Source organism: Enhydra lutris, unplaced genomic scaffold, assembly GCF_002288905.1.
Source record: "Enhydra lutris kenyoni isolate GAN:26980312 unplaced genomic scaffold, ASM228890v2 scaffoldscaffold12, whole genome shotgun sequence".
NCBI lineage: Eukaryota > Metazoa > Chordata > Mammalia > Carnivora > Mustelidae > Enhydra > Enhydra lutris.
The window spans coordinates 69,517,594-69,541,427 of record NW_019154096.1 but is presented as its reverse complement, the minus strand read 5'-3'; the positions used below and the strand labels follow the sequence as shown (position 1 = coordinate 69,541,427).

The 23,834-nt window shown below is 52.1% G+C and overlaps 1 protein-coding gene and 2 long non-coding RNA genes across 5 annotated transcripts in view; 2 read left to right on the top strand and 1 right to left on the bottom strand.

Moving 5' to 3' along the window:
- Nucleotides 1-6,782, top strand: part of LOC111144789 — a 28,158-nt gene extending 21,376 nt beyond the window's left edge. The window contains exons 2-4 of one of the 2 annotated variants that reach the window (XR_002640430.1): nt 5,039-5,164; nt 5,554-6,080; nt 6,337-6,782. This is a non-coding gene — a long non-coding RNA (uncharacterized LOC111144789). Of the gene's footprint in view, nt 1-5,038; nt 5,165-5,553 lie in introns of both variants that reach the window. The other variant, XR_002640429.1, reaches the window with a different exon arrangement.
- The window catches only part of LOC111144788 (BCL2 associated athanogene 3), a 23,796-nt gene continuing 2,912 nt past the window's right edge, over nt 2,951-23,834 (bottom strand). The window contains exons 2-4 of one of the 2 annotated variants that reach the window (XM_022499250.1): nt 10,897-11,229; nt 8,952-9,356; nt 2,951-5,602 (exon numbers count right to left, since the gene is read on the bottom strand). In XM_022499250.1, coding sequence (XP_022354958.1) covers nt 4,784-5,602; nt 8,952-9,356; nt 10,897-11,229 — 1,557 coding nt within the window. In that variant the 3' untranslated portion in view covers nt 2,951-4,783. Of the gene's footprint in view, nt 5,606-8,951; nt 9,357-10,896; nt 11,230-23,834 lie in introns of both variants that reach the window. The other variant, XM_022499249.1, reaches the window with a different exon arrangement.
- Nucleotides 9,372-10,366, top strand: LOC111144790. The gene is made up of 3 exons (XR_002640431.1): nt 9,372-9,435; nt 9,913-9,999; nt 10,097-10,366. It is a non-coding gene; the product is annotated as an uncharacterized LOC111144790 (long non-coding RNA).

Genomic DNA, 23,834 nt, shown 5'->3' with positions numbered 1-23,834 from the left:
GGTAGAGCAGTGTTTGGGAGACCCAATGGTGACTCTGGGTCTTTCACGATATTTCATAATAAAGGGGGTAAACTGAGGAACAAGGAAGAAAGGTTTCCTTCTGGTTTGTGCTTTTTGTAAGCTAAACCAGGAGAAGGAGCCCTGTTCTGAGAGAAAGAGAAAGGAAGCAGAAGAAAACCAGGAAGAGACGGATGGTTAAGACTCCTGTTGTGACCAGAGAAGACCTTTTGCTCAGGGATGGGGATGTGGAGAAAGCCCAGCCCACACATGGGGAAGCAAGGACATCAGGGCAGAGCTCTGGCTGGAGCAGGCAGGGTCAGGAACAGTAGTGCTCCTGACAAAGGCCCCTTCTTTCTTACCTGAGATGCTTTTTCCAATCCCCTCTGCATCTCCTTATGCCTCCTTCAGGCTGGCCTCCAGGTACACCTGCAGTTCTGGCCCCCTTGGCCTAGGCTCCCGTCTGGGGAGGACCCTAGGCTTTCCCCACTCTGTGCTCTGCTCCTGGTCCCGGCTCCCCCTGCTCAGCGCCCTGCCGGGGACTGAGGTGGCTCTTTCTGATCTCCACTCGTTCCTGGTGGGTGGCACTGGACAACAGGCGACCCGAGTCCCAGGAGAGCAGGAACACACCGAAGTGTGCATGTGCGCGCGCGCGCACACACACACACACACACACTCTGGGAGGAATTTCATTTCCAGTTTTTAAAAAGCAACAGAGTGTCACCTGGCACATTGAGATCATCCTTACACTTACTTGGGGCTTACTACTGCTTTTTATTTTTAATCCCTTCTGGGTGCATCACCACAATGCCCCCCCCCCCCGCCCCCACCACCCCTTAAGGCCTCCAAGGGCTTAAACCAGCCGCTCAGTCCTCTGCACTCACTTTTCAGAGCTCAGGGGAGGCGGCACACCAGGGGGGATCCAGGGAGTGCTGCTCAGGAAGGGCAGGTCCAACAGGGGCGTGTGCGCCCGCTGGCACCCTTTTGTGCCGCCTGGAAGCACAAAACATGCCGGAACACGGAAAGAAAGGTATTTGCCGGAGTGACTCAGATATGTTCCAGCATTTTCCCACAGGCTCCTGCATATCCCAAAATAACTTGGACTCTGGATCCTGTTTCCTGGCGTATGATTGCATTTGTCTAATGTTACAGAACAGTGGGCAAACAGGCCATACTCACCCAGGAGCTGCAGGAACGCACAGCCCACAGTGGGGCGCCGTGCTGCACAGAGACTCAGCCCGTAAGAAGCATGGACTCACCAGAACCATCCAGACCACCTGATCAGGGCCCATATTTCATGGGAGGGGAGGAGGAAGTCCCGGAGAAAGGAAACAACTAGCCCATACTCAACACAGCCAGGGACTCTAAACGCTCAACTATTATAGATGCTCATTTTGGAATAAATGTCAGTTGAGCCTTGGAAACATAAGATCTTAAGTCAAAGGGACTTTAAGTCTCTCCTGGTCATCCAGGGTACCTCTGTGCCCAGGTCTGGACAACAACACCGGAATTAGGAGGTTTCAAAATGGACTGCCTCAGGGAATTTACAGTCTTCTTCAGGAAATGACTGGAGATATTCCAACAGATAGAAGACAATTGGGCCCTGGCAAACAGACAGAAGGTGTGGAATTTGGGGGAGGGAAAGTCAGAAGGAAGGTACTGTCCAAGGAGGGCAGGTTTCACAAAATGGAGGGCTTAAGGGGGAGCAAGATCTGGACAAAAGGGGAGAGTGGCAACGGCACACTCAAGGGTGGGAATGTGCTGGAGCAGTGCAGACCCTTGGTGAGAGGAAGTGGGGGGTGCTCTAGAAAGTTCTGGAAACCAAGCCCAGGGACCTGGGCTGCCAGCATTGAAGGTGCGAGTAGCTTTCAGTGTGGATGCCAGTACTTGCTAGTTCCAAGTCATTTGCTTCATCCAGGAGACAGGAATTTCACAGGATTTTGACACCAAATACATATATATACACACATATATATATGTGTATACATGTATAAAATAAATGTATATTTATATATATAAAATGTATATGTATGCAAGTATGTATATATATGTATGTATGTGTATATGTGTGTGTGTGTGTGTGTGTGTACACACACACACACACACACACACACAGACTTAGTGTCTAGGAAGAGATGAGAGGTTATTTTCAAATTTCTGTGATCCTTAGATAGCCCTGTTCCTCTTGGCCCCCACAGCCCACTTGGTGCTAAAGATGGTGCAGGGGCGCCTGGTGGCTCAGTCGTTAAACGTCCGCCTTTGGCTCAGGTCATGATCCCAGGGTCCTGGGATCAAGCCCTGCATCTGGCTCCCTACTCAGTGGGGAGTCTGCTTCTCCCTCTCTCCCATTCGCCCGCTCATGCTGTCTGAAATAAATAAAATTTTTAAAATAATAATAATAAGAGGGGCACCTGGATGGCTCAGTGGGTTGAGCCTCTGCCTTCGGCCCAGGTCATGGTCTCAGTGTCCTGGGATCGAGCCCCGCATCGGACTCTGCTCAGCGGGGAGCCTGCTTCCCCCTCTCTCTCTGCCTGCCTCTGCCTACTTGTGATTTCTCTGTCAAATAAAAAAAACTTAAAAAAATAATAATAAGAAGAAGAAGATGGCACACTGTGGTGAGACTAACATGGCCTTTATGTCTCCTGGGGCTGGATTCAAATCCTGTCTCTGCTCCCAGCTCTGCGGGCAAGTCACTTCCTGTTGCCTCACCTGCTTCATGAGGACATTGAGAATAAGTAACATTTGTTACATTCCACACTCCACATGTCTCAATTTATTTAATCACTTTCCCCCTTTTTACAACTGAGGAAACAAGGAAGGAAAAGGCTATGGGACTTGTCCGCTGTCCCAAGCTATAACTGAACCCAAGAGTTCTGATTCAAGCCTGTGTTCTCCACAGCGATGCTCTCTAAAGGGCACCTGGATGATGACACAGCAGAAGCCTCCCCCGGCCCCCGCCAGATACTCAGTGGAATCTGTGCCCCGGTGCAGAGACCAAGACAGCCTAGTTAGTAAGAACCTGCAGCCAGCCCTATAGCCAACCTCTTGCCCCCATACAAGACCCAGGGACCACCAACACAGGCCACAGAATTCCTACCCAGACAGCCAGGCACCATCTGATTTGGATGACTAAAAATCTAACCACAGTCAAGAGATATCAATGTTTAGTGATAAAAATAACATCAGTCCGATTCACAACCACCCAAGGAAACTTCACGTTAAGGTCCATTGGGCATAGATGCCCAAATCACAAGGAGAAGCAGTCACGTTCTTTATCTTTGGTTCCTTTAAAAAAGTCCAGTAGAGGCCTTTCCCCTTTTCATACGTTCGGGTTTCTGGAATCAATGGTGTGTCAGCAGCAGCCAGCTTGTACTCCCCGCCTGAGTTCACCCAGGAGCGATGCTGGCAGGTTCCCATCGGGATGACTGAAGACTTTCTCAGCGGGCTAAGAGTGGCGACTCCAGGAGTGTGTATTTTTGTATGGCCCAGTCACACACCAATATTAAACTCAGTACAGTCATGAGGAATTCGGCACGGGGGCTCTACATCAACATGCCCTCTGGGGGTTCCAAGTTCTCAAGACTGTCCATTTTTTATTTACAAGCAATTAAAACACCCAAATCTCTGAGTCAGAGGCTGGTGGTCCTCCCCAAGCTTTGAAAAAACACTGGAATACGAAGAAGTCTCTTTTGCACCCAGTGGCTTCCAAGTGTACCCGATCCTAACCCCAGTGGCTTCTAGGAACCCAATCCGAGAAGATACACCCAGCCTGGTGTGATGACTCAGAGAAGTGTCAGATAAAGATGACCCCAAGACTCTCACAGAACGCATTCTCAACCCCAGCGACCTGGGCCGCACACAACACGTGGGTCAGCCTCGGGCATCACAAGGGACTGGCTTTCGTGTGTGCGTCTGAACCCTCCCAGCCCCTTGCCAAGGCCTGAGGGCGGCCTGAGGCCAGGTGAGCAAGGATGCTGCTGGGGTGGCCCGAGCTGGGCCAATCCGAACGCAACATTCCCATCCCCTGGGTGCACAGCCCCGAGTCTTCCTGGTTCACAGCTGTGATCTGAGGATGAAACGTGGTGGTCACTTGTTCTCTCAAAAGCCAGACCCAGAGAGAGCTCATGGATCCCAGAGCCGGCCTGCAAACGCAGCTGCCACGGACTGTTCCTGAAGCCAGTGAGACCCAGACTTGATGCTGCCGCTCCTCCAAACTTCAGAAATCACAAAAAACCATCTTGAGTTATATTATTACTTTATTTTCCTTTTTTTAAATGTAACATTAAAGTCATCCAACATACAGATACTCCTAGCGCTCCTTGCACATTTTATCTAAAGTTAGCTATTGTAGCTATGAGATGAAGAGAATCATCCCATTAAAAGGGCATTGTTTCTGGAAAATGGGTTCCATATTTGTGCGATGGGACATCAACACCCCACCCACCAGCCGAAAACCTCCTTCGGTCCAGAGCCGCACGAAGACAGCTTACAACCACGGCTGACACGTGGTGCCCGTGTACAGAAGGCCCCAACAACAAGCAGCAGGGTTAAACTTCTGAAACAAGCAACTTCTTCATTTGTACAGAGTAAGAATACAGGAGAAAAGCATCATTTTCCTTTTAGCCCTTTAATTAGTGTGTTTGGCCTCCACCCAAGTTACTGTGTACCAAGCGCCTACGAATAGTAAAAACAAACTGATTTAAAGTCCCTGAAATGCATGCAACTTAAAATTCCCTAACACACACCAGCAGCTCCCAGCGCCGGGGTCTGCTGCGTGTGGCGGGGACTACGGGGCAGCTGTGTTTCCAGCTGTGTCTGTCGTGTCGGTGCTGCCTGGGTTTGCAGCTGCCGCTTCTCTGGCTTCCGGCTGCTGGCTTTCTGTCTGCGGATCTTCTCCATTTCCCGCACTTTCCTTATTCTTGTCTGTTGCCATGGCACCCATCTCCATGATCTCCTGCAGTGGCCGATCGGTTTCAAGGGCATGAGGCTGGAGTTCATAAACCTGGACTTGACCTGGGACATCTATTGCTTTCTGTTCAAGTTTCTCCAGGATGGTCTGAACCTTCCTGACACCATCTCTCCTGGCCTGACGGACGTCAGCTCGTCCTTCGGGGTCTACCGAATCCAGCGCCAGCAGCTCTTTGGTCAAATACTCTTCTATCATCAGGTACTTCTTGTCCGTCTTCTTGCCTTCGAAGTTGTCCACGGCCTGCTCCAGCCCCTGCACGTTCTGTAAGATGGCCTCCACCTTCAGCACGCCCGGGTGTTTGGGGGGCGCCTCCGCTTCCGCTGGTTTGGGAGGTGTGGCTTCCGCAGGGGCAGGGCCGGGGGCTGCCCCCTCTTGGGCAGCCACATTCTTGGGGGGCGGGGGGACAGCAGGCGGGGTGGGGCTGGGAGGACAAGGAACCGGAGCTGCTGGAACCTTGACTTCCACCCTCTCCGAGGCGGGTGGGGGCTTCTGGGCGGCAGGTGCCGAGTCTGCCTCCTTGCGGATCACCTGAATCGGGACGTGTCCAGGAAGGAGATCTGGTCCAACTGGGCCTGGCTTGCTTTCAGGTTTGTTTTCAGGTTGGGGAACAGGTGAAGATTCTCGATGAGTCATGGGCTGCTGAAAAGAGGCAAGGACACAAAGATATTTTTAATACCCGATTGAGAGTCCCAGGCGGTTGTCTGTGGCGCGCACTACTGACTAGAAAGAAAGCTGGGGAATGGCTTTAACAACAGCAGAGATTTTCAAAGTCAACCACATACAGTTACAGAATGAAAACATTCTGATCACGTACGGGACCGAACCACTCATTTCCATTTGTCACCCTGGACTGTGCGTCTGTTACCACTCACTGAACTTTTCTGTAGATGGTATTCTTAGGGCAACAAAAACAAAACCGATAGTTTCCAAAAATGAACACTTGCTCACCGAAACCTCGCGGACTGCCGAGCTAGCTTAGCTCCAAGCAAAGTCCTGCGTGACTCAGAATCTTGGCGGGGCAGCCGCGGGGGAGTAACTGCCACAACCTCTCACTGCCGCCAGAGGGACCGTCTCTGTTCCGGGGAGGACAGTCCCACATCCTGTTTCGGAAAAGGTATAATCTACTCTTTTTAAAAATCTATGACAGCCTCATGGTTTCTGCCCAGACTGATGTATTTTTCTGAGAATAAACATGATGCCCAAAATAGTTAGCTCTGGGAGGATGTCGCGGGGCTCCTCTGCGCCAACACTCGGCCATGCGTCCCCGCAGCTGACTGCTGGCTACACGGGCTGAGATGCTTTTTAAGGTAACTACAAGTGGTAGTTTCTAGAATGAGCTGTACTTAAAACAAATATCTTGGTTCTCCCAGCATTTCAGTGAACATCTCACCCCCCCTTTCCTGATTGAAGTGGAGTGGACAGACGACACTGTTAGTTTCAGGAGCACAACCTGGTGACCCGACAGTTCTACACGTCCCGCAGTGCTCACCTGAGTAAGCACAATCACCGTCCGTTCTCTTGATACTGACCGTATTCCCTACACCTCACTTCATCCCTGAGACTTTGTGACTGGAAGTCTGTACCTCCTAATCCCCTTCATATTCTGCCCATCCCCCATGTGCTTCCCCACTGGCAACCATCAGTTTATCCTCTGGATTTAAGGGTCTGCTTGGGGTGTTTTGGTTTACTCTTTTGTTTTGTTTTTTAGATTCCACGTATGAGTGAAATCTACGGTATTTCTCTTTTACCAACTATTCACTTCACCTGATACCCTCTAGGTCTATCCATGTTGTTACAAATGGCAAGAGTTCATTCTTTTTCGTGGCTGAGTAATATTCCAGTGTACTACGCACTCCACATCTGCTTAATCCATTCATCTATCGATGGACACTCGGGCAGCTTCCGTATCTTGGCTATTGGGAATAATGTTGCAATAGACACAGGGGTGCATATAGCTTTCCTAATTAGTGTTTTTGCCAAAAGTGTTTTGCCAAGTGTTTTGCCCCTTTAAAAATTTCACGCATCCTCATTTCATCAACTGGGGAATAAGAGTTAGACTACATGATTTCTAAAATACTCCCAATTTAAAATACTAAATTCCGCTATAATGTTGTTAAGTCAAATCTTTGCAAACCTTCAAAAAGAGATCTTTGAACAAATGCTAAAAGGGAGGGCACCACAAACAAGGGTAAGGAAGAAAAAGACTAAATATTGTTTCACTGATTCTGGGATCTATATGGGAAAGACAGGAGGGGAAGCATTTCCGGCTCTGCACATGGACATGCTTTCCTGGGATTCCTGAGCCCAAGTTAGGATCTGGCTGCTACGTAGCCATCTGAGTGCCAAGAACCCCCTTTTCCACCAGACCTCTTTTGCCAATGTGGATGTCCTCAACTCTGGCTCTTACCACTCAGGGACCAGCCATACATGTCACTTTGAGTTTTAAAATGATCTCTCAGTTTTAAAATGATCTCATGACTTTAGAAACTCTTAAAGAGGGGTTGCTCTACGGCTTGTATACTTTGAAAATGTCAAGGTCACGAAAGCAAAGGAAGTCTGAAGAACTGTTCCAGATTGAAGGAGACTGAAGAGAAAGGGTATCTAAATGCAGTGCTCATGATCCTAGATTAGATCCTGCAACGGGGAAACCGCTATTAAGGAGATTTGAAAGTGGACTGAGTATCAGATAACAATGTTATAAGGATGTTAAGTTTCCTGATTCTGATCATTGGATGGTGGTTATGAATGAGGTCTCTCTTTGGAAAATATTTCCTCAATTATTGATGGATAAAAGGGCACAATATCCACAATTAAATGTCCAACAAACAAACCACATGGATGATATGCATTGAAATAAACGGCAGAGCAAACAGAGCAAAATGTTAACAGTGAATGTGGATGAAGGGTATACTGGGTTTCTTGGTATGCTTCTTATAACTCCTCTGTAGGGTTGAAATTATTTCCAAATAAAGAAGCTAAAAAAAGAAACATAGGAGGATGTTATCACCATTTATAGTAAGACACCCCATGTATTTGCCTACGAGGGGCTCTCCTTCTAAAAACTGTGGCAGAGAACCAATTCCGCTGCTCACGTTGGGGGGCCCAGAGCTGCTCAAGGCTCTGCTACACTATAAGCTGTGAAAATGAATGACCTCCTCCTCCAGGATGTGCCCTCCAAGTTGCCCCTGAAGGATGAATAGGTCTGTGCCTGGGACTACACCAGGCTGGAAGGTTTCCCAGCCAGCCCACCCATCATCAGTCAAACAACGTGGTCCTTCACCCCCAAGGAGAGAGGTTTAGTAAGACAAGTCCCTGTCATTAAGCTCAGAGCTGAACAGGTAAGATGAACGCTTTTGGAATGCACAGAGTAACCCACACCCAGCCATGAGGGCCTGTGATGGGATGCCGTGAGGAGGAGGAGGGGAAGGAGGAGGATTCACAGAAGAGGCAAGACTGGCTGGTCCCTCGGAGGGCGGGGAGAACCTGGGCTGTGACGGCATTTCAGGGAGCTGTGTCAGCATGAGCAAAGGCACAGAGGTGGGATGAACAGAAAGGGCTTGCGGAGTGGAGAAGGGGTATCTGTGAGGAAGGAGACAAGCTGCCCGGAACACTAGAGAGAAGGCTGGGGCTGGGGTGTGGAGGGGTCTGAAGGGCCCTGAAAAAATGTGGAGGGCACGAAGGTGCCCGGGTCCCCGGTGTGTGAGTGACACTAGACACGGGGCCGAGCTATTTGTCCCCAGGCAGCGGAGGTTCTGTCCCGAAGGCAGCCTCAATGACCCATGAGCAGAAGCTGCAGAAGTACTGAGTGTTCCCAGTACCCGTCCTGCACTTCTGCGCATGACTGGCCAATTCCCAGATCTCACTCCCCCGAGGAACACACGTGTGAGCTAGTTAGGACCGGCGGAGGGCCCAGGGAGCCTGCACATTGCTCCTCGGGCCCTGGAGAGCCGCTGCCGGAGCCAGGCTGTGGACACCGACTCTGTACCTGAGGCCTGTCGACCACGGTGTGCACACGGTGGGGTGACGGCGAGTGCACTGGCGTGCTGCTCCTGGCCGGAGAGCCCTCCCGGCTGGATGCACCCCGGACAGGGGACCGGAATGGGGATGCTGCTCGCATGGGCCGAGGCTCCCAGTCATCCCCTGGGACCCGGGGGTACATCGGCTGGTAGGTCTGGTATTCACCCTGCTGAGCTGGGTAGTGGGTCTTCTGGGCTTGGTGGAAGGAGGGCTGAGCCGCTGGCCGGGTGACATTCTGCTCGTGTATCACAGGGATGGGGATATAGCCCCGGGGGAGCTGATGACTGCCCAGGCTGCTCCTGCCGGAGGAGGAGGGCAGGCTGGCCGAGGAGGACGAGGACGAGCAGTCCGAGGCAGCTGGAGACTGGGATTGCTGCAAGACAGAGAGAAGAGGCACGAGTGACTCTCTGCGCTGGTGCCCCAACCTTGCCTCCTTCATGTGCCTGCTCAGGGTAACACATTCGGACCTTTTACCTCAAACCTTTCCATCTCCAAAATGTACCACTAGCACTCAGGGCTCTAGAGCCAAGGGGCATTCCAATTCTTGCCAGCTCAATAGCCTCTTTAGAATTAATTAATTAATTAATTAGAGCACATAAAAGTGGAGTTGGGGGGCAGAGGGAGAGGCAGACACCCCGCTGAGCAGGGAACCCCATGGGGGGGGCTTGCTCCCAGCACCCCGAGATCATGACCTGAGCCAAAGGCAAACACTTAACCGACTGAGCCACCCAGGCGCCCCTCGATAGCCTTTTGAGAATCTAAAGTATGGGAAAAAATGACTCGTTGTTCCTGAGCTGAAGATTCAGTAAGACCATCTGTGGCCATGCTTCAGCCTAGGACCGTGCACAGAAGTGTTCAATGCACTGCTTGTGTTGCTGGTACTCCTGCTGTTACTGATGTCACCTCTTTCTCTAACCCTTTCCTCATAGTCTACAGGGGATCGTGCTGGGCACGGGGAGCAGCACATCCTGCGTGGCCCGAAGCAGGCCAGCCCACGGACCACCTAGAAAAAATAGGTGGGTGTTTCCCCAGCTGGCTTCAAAGGACCCTGTTCAGATTTCTCTGATTAATGTGTCACTTCTGATTTTTACAACAAAAACATTACAAATACAGGTACTCCTTCAAGACAGGAAAAGAACAGAGCCAAAGGAGGCAAGGCTAACTCTGGGCACAGACACAGAGCAAGCATCCGTGCTCACCAACACTGCCAGGGGACACAACCAGACAGTCTGCAGATGGGAAAACCAGAAGGGCTTACTGCTTGGGAAACCTACTGGGGTCCACGGGCCCTCAAATCCCAGCTAAGAACTGGATTAAGAACTCTTTGGTGATTAGTGTACTGAAGCATGGGCGTCAGGCTTAAATAAAATCCTATCGTCGAACAGCTGACTTCCCTTCTCTACTCTGGGTCTCCTTTTCTTTTCCTTTTTTTTTTTAAGATTTAATTTATTTTTTATTTAGTTATTTGAAAGAGAGACAGACAGTGACAGAGACAGCGAGAGTCAGCACAAGAGGTTGGAGAAGAGGGAAAACCAGGCTCTCTGCTGAGCAGGGAGCCCGACATGGGGCTCAATCCCGGGACCCTGAGATCACAACCCGAGCTGAAGGCAGACGCTTAACTGACTGAGCCACCCAGGTGCCCCTTTGGGTTCCTTTTAAACCACGGGACACTGTGTGAGCAGGTATGCCGCCTCGTTTTCCTATCAGCACAGCTCCAAGCAGTCGTTTGTGACACGGAGAGCGGGAGGAGTACGGAGCAGCAGATCAGGAAGCCGGAGGCCAGGCTTCCAGTCCCAGAAATGCCGCCCCTCCCCCTTCATGCATTCGGACCAAGCAGTTTATCCTATCACACCTGTAAAATGCCCAGATGCCTGCATGACCAGCCCTGGAATACACCGGCTCACTCTCCTTACCTCAGGTCTGTGGGAGCCTGGGGGCTGGGCCGCCGCAGCTGCTGCTGCTACAGCCTGTCCACACTGTCTATCTGGCTGGGTGGCTTCCGCCACACCCCGCAGAGGTGACTGGGACCTCTGAGGAGCCTCTGTGGCCGCCTCAGTTCGGAATCGCTGTGTTCCTGGCTGGGGACAGACAAAGGAAGGGCGTGGCTGCCAGCCCTCGGTGCCTTCGTGGAGGACAGGAATGGCAATGTAGCCTGGTCGGAGCTGGGGGTACACGGCGTGGCCTTCCCGAGCGGGCAGCAGCCTGGGGCCCTCCTGGGAAGGGCCATTTGCAGAGGACGGTGCTTCCTGCAACACAGAAAGGAGAAACAGTCTGGTTAGGAACTGGGAAGAAAACACCCCAAAGAGGCAAAAACATGGTGCTAAGTGCCATCTTCCCCAGTGATCCTGGGCACCTCCCCCACCTCCGGCATCAGCCATGCCAGCTGAGCCCAGAGGGCGAGGCCGCTGGCAGGCACCCTCTGCGTCTGCCGGATACCCCCCCACTGCAAGGCTGGCGTACGGGCGGCAGCTTACGAGTTAGGGGCATCCAGAGGAAGGAGGCGAGCTGCCGTGTCCATTAAGCACAGGGAGGTCCCAATTTCCGAAACTGGTCGGACAGGTTTCTTTTATGGGTGACAGTTGGCAGCAGGATGTAGGAGAGCCACTGACTGCCCCCAAATCGGAGACGCAGATCAGAAGGCGCGAGGATGAGTCAAGTCCAACTCACTAAATTATTGCCGGCTTCCCCGCTTCCTCAAAGGTCCTAGCGTTTCCTAACAACACAGGGGTGCGCTGGACCCAAACACAGAACACAGCTTGGACATCCTTGCAGAGAGGCGGCAGTGGGGCGAGGCTGCCTACCCGGGGACATTTTCGGAACAAGCTGGAAGAAAGGGAGATACGGCACACATAGGCAGCGCAGCAGGAGAACAAATACGGAGGATGAATTATGCTGGTCCGATGATGCCAACAGAGGCTGCTCTGGCGGGGAGGGGCTGGGGTCCCTCTCGTGTCCTCTCAGGAAGTTGTCCCTTCAGCCGCCTGGCTATTTTGGGACCCTTAAGAAGGCCAAGTTCCAGATGTACCACAGAGAAAGATCTTGTTTCAGACAACAAGGCCGGTCAGTCCCTCACCGGGCAATGTCATTTCTCACCAAGGGCTGAGCAACCAAAGTCGGGGACCCCCAAGGCTTCCAGTCTTGACCCTCCTAGAGGGTCCTTTGCAGAGGAGGACTCTGAAACTGTGCCACCCACACACAGCCGGCTGGGTCAACGATGAAGGAGAACAATCCTTCCTGAAGGACGTATCTCTCCGAACTGCAAACAAATGCCAAAGCCGGAGAATCCGGGAGCGTGCAGGGTCTGCTTCTCACTGTCGCAGAACCAGTCACAATTGAGGAAAGCGGATTTGCATCGTGAGGGATCGGCCATTGTACTTTTGCCTTCTTTCTGTGTTTGTGTGCAACAGGCAGCGATGGTGGGGCCTGGAATTTAGCTCTTTCAGACCCTGTCAACTGCCTCCCTCCTGCTGCGCCCCTGCCCCGGGCCTCCCACACACAGGAGAGGCAAGGGTGTCGCTGTGTCCTTGGGGACACCAGCAGACAAGCACTCTCAGATTAGAATACCCACGTGTTCAGGGTGGCGGCATTATTTTAGCCTGCTTAGCTCTCAGGTCACCCAAGAGCAGGCCGTGGGTTCAGGCCTCCCATTCAGAAGCCAGTTCCTGCTGGGAGATGGGCACCAGGAGGGAGGCAGCAAGAGGCACCGAGGACACCCAGCGCTACTCAGTACCGACTCCTAACCCGCCATCTGGGCATGTGATCGCCTCGCCAGGGCGCCCTTCCTTCCAGCCTGAAGCAGGGGCCCAGACGAGTCCTGGGCATCTTCTCCGCTTGCTGCCTGGGGGCTCACCGTTCCCTCCCGGCCACATACAAAAGGCTTCAGCTATCCGTACAATCCTCGGGCAGGGCAGTTCGGAAGCCCTCGTCCACCAACCACCTCCTGGTGACCATCTAGCTACCCAGATGCCGGGTACTGTGGGCTCACCAGACCAGCCACGCACGATCCCTGCCAACTAGGGGCTTACAAGACAGTCTGAGACAGCAGGAAACACACAGGAAGCAAAACCGGCCAGAAAGCATGGGAGGCTTTGTCAATGGGGGACAGGCACCGGCTTTTCTAGCTAGGATGGGGCTGTCCTAGAGGGGCACACAATTGTGCTGTGCAGACCGCAAAGTGTCAAAGGAATCAAAACCCAAGGACAAAGCTAACTGACAGAAGATTCACAGCAGGGGCCACCCCGTAGGAAATGGGAGTCCCTGGGAGGGTGCTGAAACTTCTGGGAGGACGGAAGTGTTCTTTTTCTGCAAAGTGGTCAACAGGCAGATACATACGTGCAAACCTATCAAAGCACACACTTCAGGAACCCCCACACCGCCCAGCCCCTGCCGCATTCCACCCGCATGATCTGATTTTAACAGGGGCAGGCTGCCAACCCCACCAGGCCCGCACAGCCGGCTGTTAGCTGTGCCTCCAGCTCAGCCCCTTCCAGGGCCTGGAAACCTTAGATGGACCTGGCTGAGGCTTGGCTCCTCCTGGGGGAAGCCCCTGGATCCAGAAGGCATGGCAGGCCTGCCAAGAGTTGCACATTTTATGCATCTCACTGAATAGATTCTGTACAGCTACGAGAGAAAAGGGAAGGCAACGGCCAGAGGGCAGAAGGAGGGAGGAAGCACGAGTACTTCCTCCTGCCCAGAGGAGGTGACAGCGGGGCCTGCCTCCTGGAGCCAGTACGCTGCCTGGGTCTGGGAAGAGGTGCCTGGTCTTGATGGTTTGGTTGGTGGAGGAAAGCTGTGGTCACTGGCTGGATTCCCCAGCAGCAGAGGGAATGGGGACAGCACGTGAAGGTCAGTGCTGAGCTGACGAACGTAAGGCCACAGTGCAGAGGCCTCACATCCACAGTCCAAGGGCTGCTGACAAGAGAGGCCTCGGCAAGACAGAAGGAGCCGAAAGGAGAAACCCGGACACATGAGGAAAGGAGGGGAGGAGGCCGGGATGAGAGTAAAGAAGGGCAGGCAATGCAGGGGCTGACAGCCTGGAAAGGGAAGGGTGACCAGGGAGGGGAGCAGGAGGAGGAAATGGAGAGGCCTCCGTGGCTGGCAGGACAGCAGCAGCGAGGGGGAAGGGCCATGACCGAAACCGAGTCCTGAGCCTGGGGTTCCCGGGGCGATGATGCGGACGGCTGAAAGGGTTAAGGGCGGCTAGAGGCCCTGATGTGCTGTACTCTGGCTTCTGCGGGAGTTGACCCATTTAATAAAGAACCCCATGTCTCTCCACGAGTCTCACATCTAAAAGAATGCTCCCGTCCCATTCTGATTGGGGTTTTGTTTAGAAAAACACTGCTGGGGGTAAGCAGAAAAACCACATCGGCTTTACAGAGTGCGAGACTGAGCACTTGTACAGGAATAAATAAACCAGCAACGAAGCTCCCACCTAGACGAAGCTCCGGAAAAGGAAGGCTGACACCCCTCCCCCGTGAGTCTACGGGGCTCCCATTAGATTCCTCTCAGCAGCAGATGCTTCCGTGCTGACTAACCAGAAAGCACCACCCGAAAGGGTTCAATGGCCCATTCTGTCTTCTAGGGTGCTTTTCATCACAATCTAACAAAAAAAAGACACTTTTTTTAAATGAGGAAAATGGGGGCCTGGGTGACTCAGTAGGTTAAGCATCCAACTCTTGATCTCAGCTTGGGTCTTGATCTCAGGGTCATGAGTTCAAGCCCCTTGCCGGGCTCTAAGCTGGGCATGGAGCCTACTTTTAAAAAATTAGTAAATAAAATGAAAAAAGTAAAAGAGACAAATATTACAGTTCATGATTCTCGAAGAATAGAACACGCCTCCTCAATCCCCTAAGAAGTTCCAGCACATCTGGAAGCCTATTGGTTAAGGCCAGCATTCCCGATGCAGGACCCATGACTTGCCCCCTTCTGACCTCAGTGGGGACCAGGGACCGCTCCTGGTGGGGGGGCGCGAATGAGCCACGATCACGTGACCAGGCAGGCCCCCAGTGCAGGTCCTCCCCTCCTCATCACCTGCCCCGCAGTTTCTTTAGATATAATGACAGCACTCCAGGAACTCCCAGGGTAGCTCAGCTCATCATTATCTTGGGGCAAAGACGTCAGGAATCCATATTACAAGATCTGATTAGGAAACAAGTCTTTCACTGCTTATCTCACTGTACACTCATTTATAAAATGAATTGGTCCATTCTTCTCCCTTGCTTTGCACTACAGTAAAACCCTGAGATGTATCTCAGGGCACTCAACTCCATGAGATGGCAGGATAAAAAGCAGAGAAAATTACCCTAGATGAGCCAAAATATGCCCTGTTAAGTGCAAGGTACTATTATTAGAGAAGCCTGGGGTCAGACTCTTGAGCTTGGGTGAGACCTTGGACGTAGGCAATTCTTGCTTGCTTACGAGCACTCTTAAGAGCACCAGAGCTTTGCTGCTGGTTTTTAATAACAATGTGGGCACTAAGTGGGCAGCTAGGAGATGTGGAAAGAGACCGCGCTCAGTCCTAATCCTGGATCTGTTCCTAAAGATGTGTGTTACATAAGCAGCTCATAAACCCCTCTCTGGACCTTACTCTCCTTAGCTGTAAAATGAAGGCAAAGCCCAGATACTCCATGAAGCCGTGGTTCTCAAACTCGAGGTGGCACCAGGAGCACCCAGAAAATGCATAGACATGCAGACCCTAAGCCCAACCTGGACCACACTGAGAAACATTGATCCACATGAAGTTCTGTCTTGCTCTGGCATCTCCATGACGCTTATTCTAAGGTCCCCTATAGCTCTAAAAATCTACATAGAGCTCAGAAACAAGGAAAAGCTGACGTCACAGAAATCTAAAAATGACCACTCTTAACTGTGTTCAGTTAAATCGAAATGGAGGTCACTGGGATTCAAGGTGTCCCAATGTTTCATGTCCTAAGTGAAGAGGTGGCCACTGACCCCCAGAAGGACTCCTTGTGTTGTTGTTTTTTTTTTTTTTTTTTGGTTAAAGACTTATTCATTGAGAGAGAGCAAGCAAAGGTGGGAGGGGCAGAGGACAAGAAAGAGAGAGAGTGAGAGAGAGAGATAAAAATCTCAAGCAGACTCCCCACTGAGTGCAGAGCCCAACCTGGGGCTTGATCTCATGACACTGAGATCACACCTGAGCAGAAACCCAAGAAAAGGGTGCTTAACTGTGACACCCTGGCACCCCAGGACTCCCAGTGCCTTGAAAGCAGGGCAAGAACACCAGCCCTTGGGTAGCTACCCCGGCATATGCCAACCACCGTGCCGGACGCTGCACTTTCACAGCTTTGGGGACAGCCGGGGAGCAGGGTTTGCCTTGACCTATCCACAATCGGTTCCCCATTCACTAAGTGGCCTCTGAACTGTGAAAACAGCCCCGTCAACCCCCAACCTCAAATCCATAGCAAAGCGCTCTCCAAAGTGTTCTCAGCACCTACAAGTCACAGCTCCCACCAAGGTGGGCTGAGCCAAGGGTCCGAGGAGCAGAGGTTAACCTCCAGCGCTGCCCCGGAGCACTTCCGCCTCCACAGCCCCGGAGTCTCAAGTAGGACACACATCCTATAATTGGGTTTTGAGGCCAGAAGAGCTTTCACAACGGTCGGGTGTTGACTTTTACTAATGACCCTTCAAAAACAAATGAAACTTCAAAAACAAAAACTTCTAAAACAAAGAAAAAGATGGAGGAAAGCAGGATTCCTGAAGTCCCCATGTATCCATGGCCTGGATGGCAGTTAGGTAGCTTGGCTCCCTTCCAGCAGGTAGGAAACAAAACAAAAGAAAAACTTCCTTCTAAAGCACGCAGAGTTGAGCTTCAACATCCTTCTAAGACTTTCTGTTTGGTATGCTCAGGCCCTGGACATGAATTAAGTATGACTGCCAATCTGATGGGTCCCTCAGCCAAACTCAGTTCCTACCACACCGTGATGAAGGGTCTCTCCCTCCGGCCAAGTCTGGGCACGTAATGGACACCCGGCAAATTCCGACCCGCAGGCAAAATCCTTCTCCTCAGAAGCCCGTGTACGGTGCTGCTGGTAAGACAAGAGTTTGTGCTCACCACAATGTCTGGACACAGCCCAGTGACAGGGCGGCTGGCGGCTGGACCTCACTGCCTGTTACCAGAGCACAGACTTTATCCTGGGGTCACTGAGACAGGTGTCCCGATGTGCTCCTACTGGGGAAAGCTCTCTATAGGATGAAACTCAACGCTTCTTCTCTTTGCAGCTGTGTCCAAACAAGCAGGAATGAACCCGCGTGAGCCCTGGGCTTCAAGCTGTCACCCTGAGCTCTGGTCTCCCCCCTCCGCTGCTCACCAGCTCTGTGCCCTCAGACAGGACAGCCGGCTACGGAGACTCAGTTTCTCCAGCTGTGAAAATCCCCACAGCTCCCAGGCATTTTTGCAAAATGTAAGTGAAATGAGGCAGAAGGAAGGCTCTGTAAACAGAGCCCGCCCCGAGCCCTACACAATCTACACAATCACGTTCCTTTATCCCACAAATGGTTACTGATAGACCCGGATATTCTTGTTGGTGGAGCCTAGGGCGTACAATGCCTAAAACCTCAGTGGTCCCTCCAGTCGGTAATAAGCCTATTAGAGTGAGAAGCCCCTTTATCTGAGAGTCTTAAGGACACGAATTAGCAAGGGTGCCATTTTCTCTGCTGGGAACTGTATCTAATGCTTTACGATCTGGAATCAAACACAGCCAACACTCTAGGGGCCCAGCCCTAAACTCCCATCCTGCACCAAGAAGCCCCAGCCCAGCCACTTGGAAGAGACCGGCCCCGCGGACCAATCCACACCCAACTTGCACTGACCGTGGCTCCTTGCACTCCTGCCCCTGAGACCTAGTGAGAAAGCCCAGGCCAGGCTGGGGCAGGAGGATCTGTGCGGGAGCAGAACCTCACCCTGGCGTCTCACCAACAATCTCAGTGTATCCCCCCAGCAGGGTGTGTGGGCACCTTCCAGACCAGGCACCACAGACCACGGCTGGCATTTGGGCATCAGTCTCCGGCTCCCTGTTTCCCCCACCCTCTAGAGCCCTCCTCAAGGATTCCTTGCAGCAGGTGTGGCCCAAGGTCCCATGGGCAGTTACCAGAGAGAACCCCAGTCACCCGACGCCCAGCTCCCGAACTCATGGCTTCAGGGAAATGAAAACCTTAGTTCCTCTTCAGAAAAAAGGAGCAGGGACACCTGCTCAAAGGATCTGAAATCAGGAATCACAGATGGAAAAATACCTGACATTTCCATATCAGGAAGCAAACTGAAGTTACATAAAGAGGCCCCCTCAGGCTTCTTCCCTGGGTTTCTCAAGGACTGGTTTCATACAAAGGCGGGACGCTGACCAATCACGAGGCTCTACCACCTGCTAGACACCAGCTCTGCAAGTGTCTGTTGGTATCAGGATACAGGGCTTCCCTAGATACGCATTTTGTACAAAATCACCCCCCCCACACACACACACAAATCTCCCAATTCACCAACCGCAGCGAGGGCAAGGGCCCCTTTAACCAAGGGAAGCTTCCTTGAGGGGAATTCCTGGGGATGCTCCTCCCACCCTGGGCAGCTGCTCAAGGCATTGCTCCAACAACCACACTCCCCCACGAGGGTGGTGGCAAGTAGCAAACCCCATCCTCCTTCCACATGCAGTGACATTTCCACCCCTTAGAGCTGGGTCCAGAACAACTGTGCAAATGGCCAGCCCCTAGTTAACGTGACTCAGTTTCCCCACAACACCAACGGGGCACCTTACTCCTGCCTGGCAACTGCCCTGGGGTCTATAGAGATGTGGAGGGAGACACTCCCCTAAGGGAGTCAAGATGAAGGGTTAACCCGCCACCCCCTGCAGTAGAGGCCCGGAAACAGTGTCTCCTGGCCCGTCTTGGCTGAGGGATGAACTTGGCTGGGGCTGTGCGCTGCCGGGTTGGTTGAGGCTCCAGAAGGCCAAGTAGCCTTCATCTGACCCTCCCCACGTGCTGTTGTGTCCCCAAATTAGGTGGGACATGGGAACCCCGGGGAAGAGTGCTGAGGGCATCCAGACACTAGTCAAAAGACAGCCAGCTAAGGTACTACGAGGGGGTAAGAGGCTTGCTTCTGAGAAAAAAGACTTGAGGCCTACCTGGGAGCCAAAAAACCCATGTCCAGACAGATCTGTCTGCCACGTGGTGACTCCCCTCCTACTTCATAGCAGAGGCTGTGACTCTGTCCACGGATTGAACACACATGTCCGGTCGGGCCCTGACTCGTCACTTTCCAGGCACTATCCCCCTGATCCTCACAGTCACGCTGGACAGGTAAGGTGATGTTCCCATTTTACAGAAGGGGAGACTGATGTTCAGAGGGGATAACTGATTCATCTGAGATGACCAGAATCCAGGTTTGTTTGACGTCGAGGCTGGGGATGTGTTAACCCTTTCACTATTCCCTCCCCACCTATATAATCTGTCATAGTAATTGTGGCTGATGTCTTCAAATTCTCCATCTTCCCAGGGTAAACCGCAGCAGGGGAGAAAGCATTTAGTTTTGCCCGGTCCAGCTGGGCTGAGGCTCAAGACCTGGAACATTCAGTTCAAGTGTGCTCTGGGCCAGGGAGCCCATGCTTGGTGCTGAGTCATTGCCTGGCTGAGGCAGGGCCTGCGAGAGAGGGCCGAGGGCACTCCGCTCAATTCTGAGTCACCACAGCCCCCAGCGCCCCGCGTGGGGCTTCCGGAGGGAGAAAACCCAGCTCTAGCTGACCCGAGAGCTGGTCCCCCTCTTGACACTCAGGGTCTGTGGGATGAATTTGGAAGATTCAGAAAGTGATATGGCCGCCTTGTCTTCTGCACACATACCTTCTTCCCTAGCCTCCTGCTATTTGGATTTAACTATTTACTCATCCATCCAGGGTTCAAGAAGAATCTTTAAAATGACAGGGGGGTGGAAATCTACAATTGGACTTAATGAACACAGAGGACGTGATTTCAAAATAGGAAATGGCTGTTCTCCACCAGGATGCTCCGGAATTTTCAGTGGCGAGTCTCCCCTCAGTTGCTGGGGACACTGCTCTGTGCTGGGAACTCTGGGGCAGCCACTCCATTTACAGGCACTTGACAGAGGCAGTGAGCAATCTGTAATTCTGGGCTTTTCTGAACGGACAGTGAATAAGAAGGCTCACTGTGCCCCGTCTGGTCTTACTGCCAGCCACATGGGGAAAGAGAGAGACAGACTCCTTTGAGGCTGCTCTCTGTGCAGCTGGGCACTAGCGGCGTCTGGGAGCTCTGGGCCTCTCCAGCTCATCTGCTCGAAGATGCTCATCGCTGGTGGGGACAAAAAAGAGCTTCTCTAGACTCATAAGGATGACTTAGGAAATCAATACTAAAGTCCTTTGTGCAAGAGGCCATTTAGAAATGGAGTAAAAAGGAACCTGCCCCTGGGGGACCTTGGGGAGCCCAGGACAACACTTCAGTGCTTAAAAACCGACAGAAGGCTTCCAGCAACTTCCACTAACTCTGGGCTCCAGCCTGCACTTCAATTTGCAATAAGGGCGGCTTTCCTTTTACCAGCCTGTCCACTCCAGAGCCCGGCCCGGGTTTTACCCTTCTCCGCACAGAATCATTTACTGAGACTGGAGACCCTGCCAGGCACCGAGGGGCAGAAAGAGGACAGTCCCCCAAAGTCCAACTCTCAGCCCATGGGGATTAGAGCCTGAGGCAAAGCAGACAAGTGGCGCCTTTTGGAAGAAAGATTCCAATCAAAGTAACATGGAGTCTGGAGCAGAGACAGCCCACTTCCAACTGGAGAGAGGGTCATGTCAGAAATGCGGCACAGAGAATGGCTTGGAAGGAGACAGACCTGTCCTCCAGAGGCACTGAACACCATGACTTGCAGAGAGCAGGAGCTCAGGAACTTTCAGATGGAATGAATGAACGGAGACTTGGGCCCATCTCCTAAGTTCAGACATAGGCTCAGGAAACGAGTGGTCTGTAACCAACTGGGGTCATGCCTGGGATGTTCCGAGCATAAAGGAGTTCTAAGAAGCAGCCAGGCCCACTGGGGGCAACATTATCTGTCACCCGTCCTGACCCCCCTGCCCCAGGTGAGGGTAAAACCTCTGGCTACAACAGTCTTTCCATGATGCCACAGCCGACAGGCCTCGGATGCATCTAATAGTTTCCATCTTAGAAAGCTGTTCTGAGGATTTAAAGAAATAAGGTTTGTAAAGTACCCAACCAGCATTTGGCATAGGTATATATGCACATGCATGCTGTGTGTGTGTGTGTGTGTGTGTGTGTGTGTGTATAGAGATAAACAAGAAAACGATAAGGTTCATTCTATCCTAAAGAACTTCTCTCTCAGGAAGCTTTTGCAAGCTGCCTGGCTTCTAAGGCCCCTGAAGAAATCTTCTCAGAAATATGTGAAGACTTAGTAACACCAGACATCCCATACACAGGGCCAGGCGGGCAGTGAGGAGCAAGGTCCACATTTGCAAAGGACAGGATCTGGGGTTTAGCTTCAGAAATCCAGCTGTGAGTTTGGGACCGGGTGCAGAAGAGGAGCCCGAGTCAAGACTCGCTTAACCAGCAACGGGGAGCTGGGAGGGGCTTGGGAATTCCACAATCAGGCAGACAGAGGTTTCCTCATGCTCATCAGCACTAATGGGTCCTCAGAGGTTCCTAATAAGCAAGGCCTTTGTCTTCTGCTCCCAGTTTTCCTGTGTAAGATCTCTTAAGTATTTAAGAGCAACATTAAAGCAGCAAAAATGCGAAGGAGAAAGAGTGGGTTGAGGTTATTCATGGTTTCCTATTTCTGACGATAAACACCAGACCATTTAAAAAGGTCAAGAGGAACTAATAAACATGTAAGTGCCTTATATAAGGCGACTGTGTGTCATTCCAAAAATGGGGACAGGAGGACAGGGCTGATCAAGCCTCACGGGTGGTCTGAAGCCTTCTGCCTCACAACTAGCCCCAAGAGCATCAGGCAGCTAAGCCCTCCTTGGCCCTGGCTAATGTCAAATGCCGCCACAGCTCCCGGGTACCGGCTTTACCCTAGTAAAGGGCAAATCTACCCTACAAAACAGGGGCGAATTATGTTCAGTTCTTGCATAAGCCAAACACAGCCTGTTCTTTGGAGGGTAAAATGAAGGTCTTGGATGAGCTGGACATCTGAGGCCTCTGACCATGCCCTTCCTCCCCCCCCCCAACAAATCCCTGTCATCAGTTGCAAAGGAATTTGTTCCCCCATCATGCAACTTGCTAGAAAATACAAAGGAGGGAGAATGGCCACTCATCTCCTGATTGTGCTCGGATTCTGCTAAGAGGCCCAAGAGCCTGCAATCGATCTGCAAAGAGCAGAATGATCTCATCTTTAAGAAAATTCAGGAGGCTCTGCTAAACCTGGAGCAGAAAATAAATGGGTCTCCCTACTTTAGTCGTAAGTCAAAACGTTTCCAATTTCCTCAGAAAGGACATTTCTCCATCTCTCTCCTAGGGCGCAAGTGTAATCGGTCAGATTTTTATGAGGAGCTTCTGGTGGAAGGGCAAAGCAGGAAGGAAATGCTCTGGCTCACTTCTCTCTGGGGTACAGGAGGGTCTCGGGACTGCCCTAAGTCAGACTCGGGGCAATGCCACCCCCATATTCACACTCGCACAAGCCAGGTACAAGGGGAGTTGGCCCGAGAAGGACGATGGGGCCTCAGGCAAAGGATCTGCAGCTTAGATGTTAAGCAGGCACAGCTTGTAGGATTCCGGGGCCTATCTGCAGGAAGGTGGGCACTAAATTGCAATTCCCCTCCCCCTACAAAATGGGATCACCAGTGGCTTCCAAATGCCAGTCTGGCAAAATCAGGATCATCAGAGAAACTTCTCTGACATCCAGATGTCTGGGACCCATCCTGAGAAATATGATTCAACATGGGGGGTGGGGAGGCAGGTAAGGGGATGACCCCGCTGACAAGCCATGTTCTTAAAAGCCTTTCCAGGAGACTTTCCAGGCCTTGGGGATCTGTGCTGGTGACCTCCAAGATCTGCAAAGCTAGAACAGCCCTGCCCGTGAAGCAAGAAGGGTCTCCCTCTGGTGCCAGGAAGGTTTGTGAGAGAGCAGCACAGCACCCCAAAGCCGCTGGTCCGGGGGATAACAGGGAGGTGCGGCTGCTATCTTCAGACTCCAAAGTGAGCACCAACCTCTCTGCCAGGGAAGGGGCCTGGACCGGAATGAACTTGCCAGGAGATTAGTGGCAAACCCACGTGCTCAGAAAATTGACATCCAGGAAGACTGCAGGTGGGGAGGTCCAGTTGCTTGGAGCGGAGCTGGATAAAGCCCAAAGTCTTAGCCTGTAGCCACCCTGCCTCTTCAACAAAAGGCAAGACACTTGCTCTCACTTGCCCCCTCTGTAAAACTAGGGACAGGTGTCACTCTAACTACCTCAGGGCATTGTGGGAGACCAATTGGAAAACCACGGAGAACAAGACTCAGTGAAACATGAAGTTCTAGTCACTTCCTTTCCCTGAAAGCCCTTCCTTTAACAACAAGGTTAGACTGCAAACGCCCAGAGGCGGGCTTCCCCTCCCCCACACTCCCAGCCTCCACCAAAAAAGGGTTTCCTCTGTTTTTTCCTGCTTAACAAATGGCGCTTTATTGACTGATGGCATCTCCTCTTGAAGATAAGGAGGTTCAGAGGGTCCTCTTAGCTCAGCTCCTCCAAAATCGCCCTTTGTTTCATGCCAGGGCCCTTTCTTGTTATGCATTAAGAAGCCAGTTTCTGGGGCACCTGGGTGGCTCAGTGGTTTAAAGCCTCTGCCTTCGGCTCAGGTCATGATCCCAGGATTCTGGGATCGAGCCCCACATCGGGCTCTCTGCTCC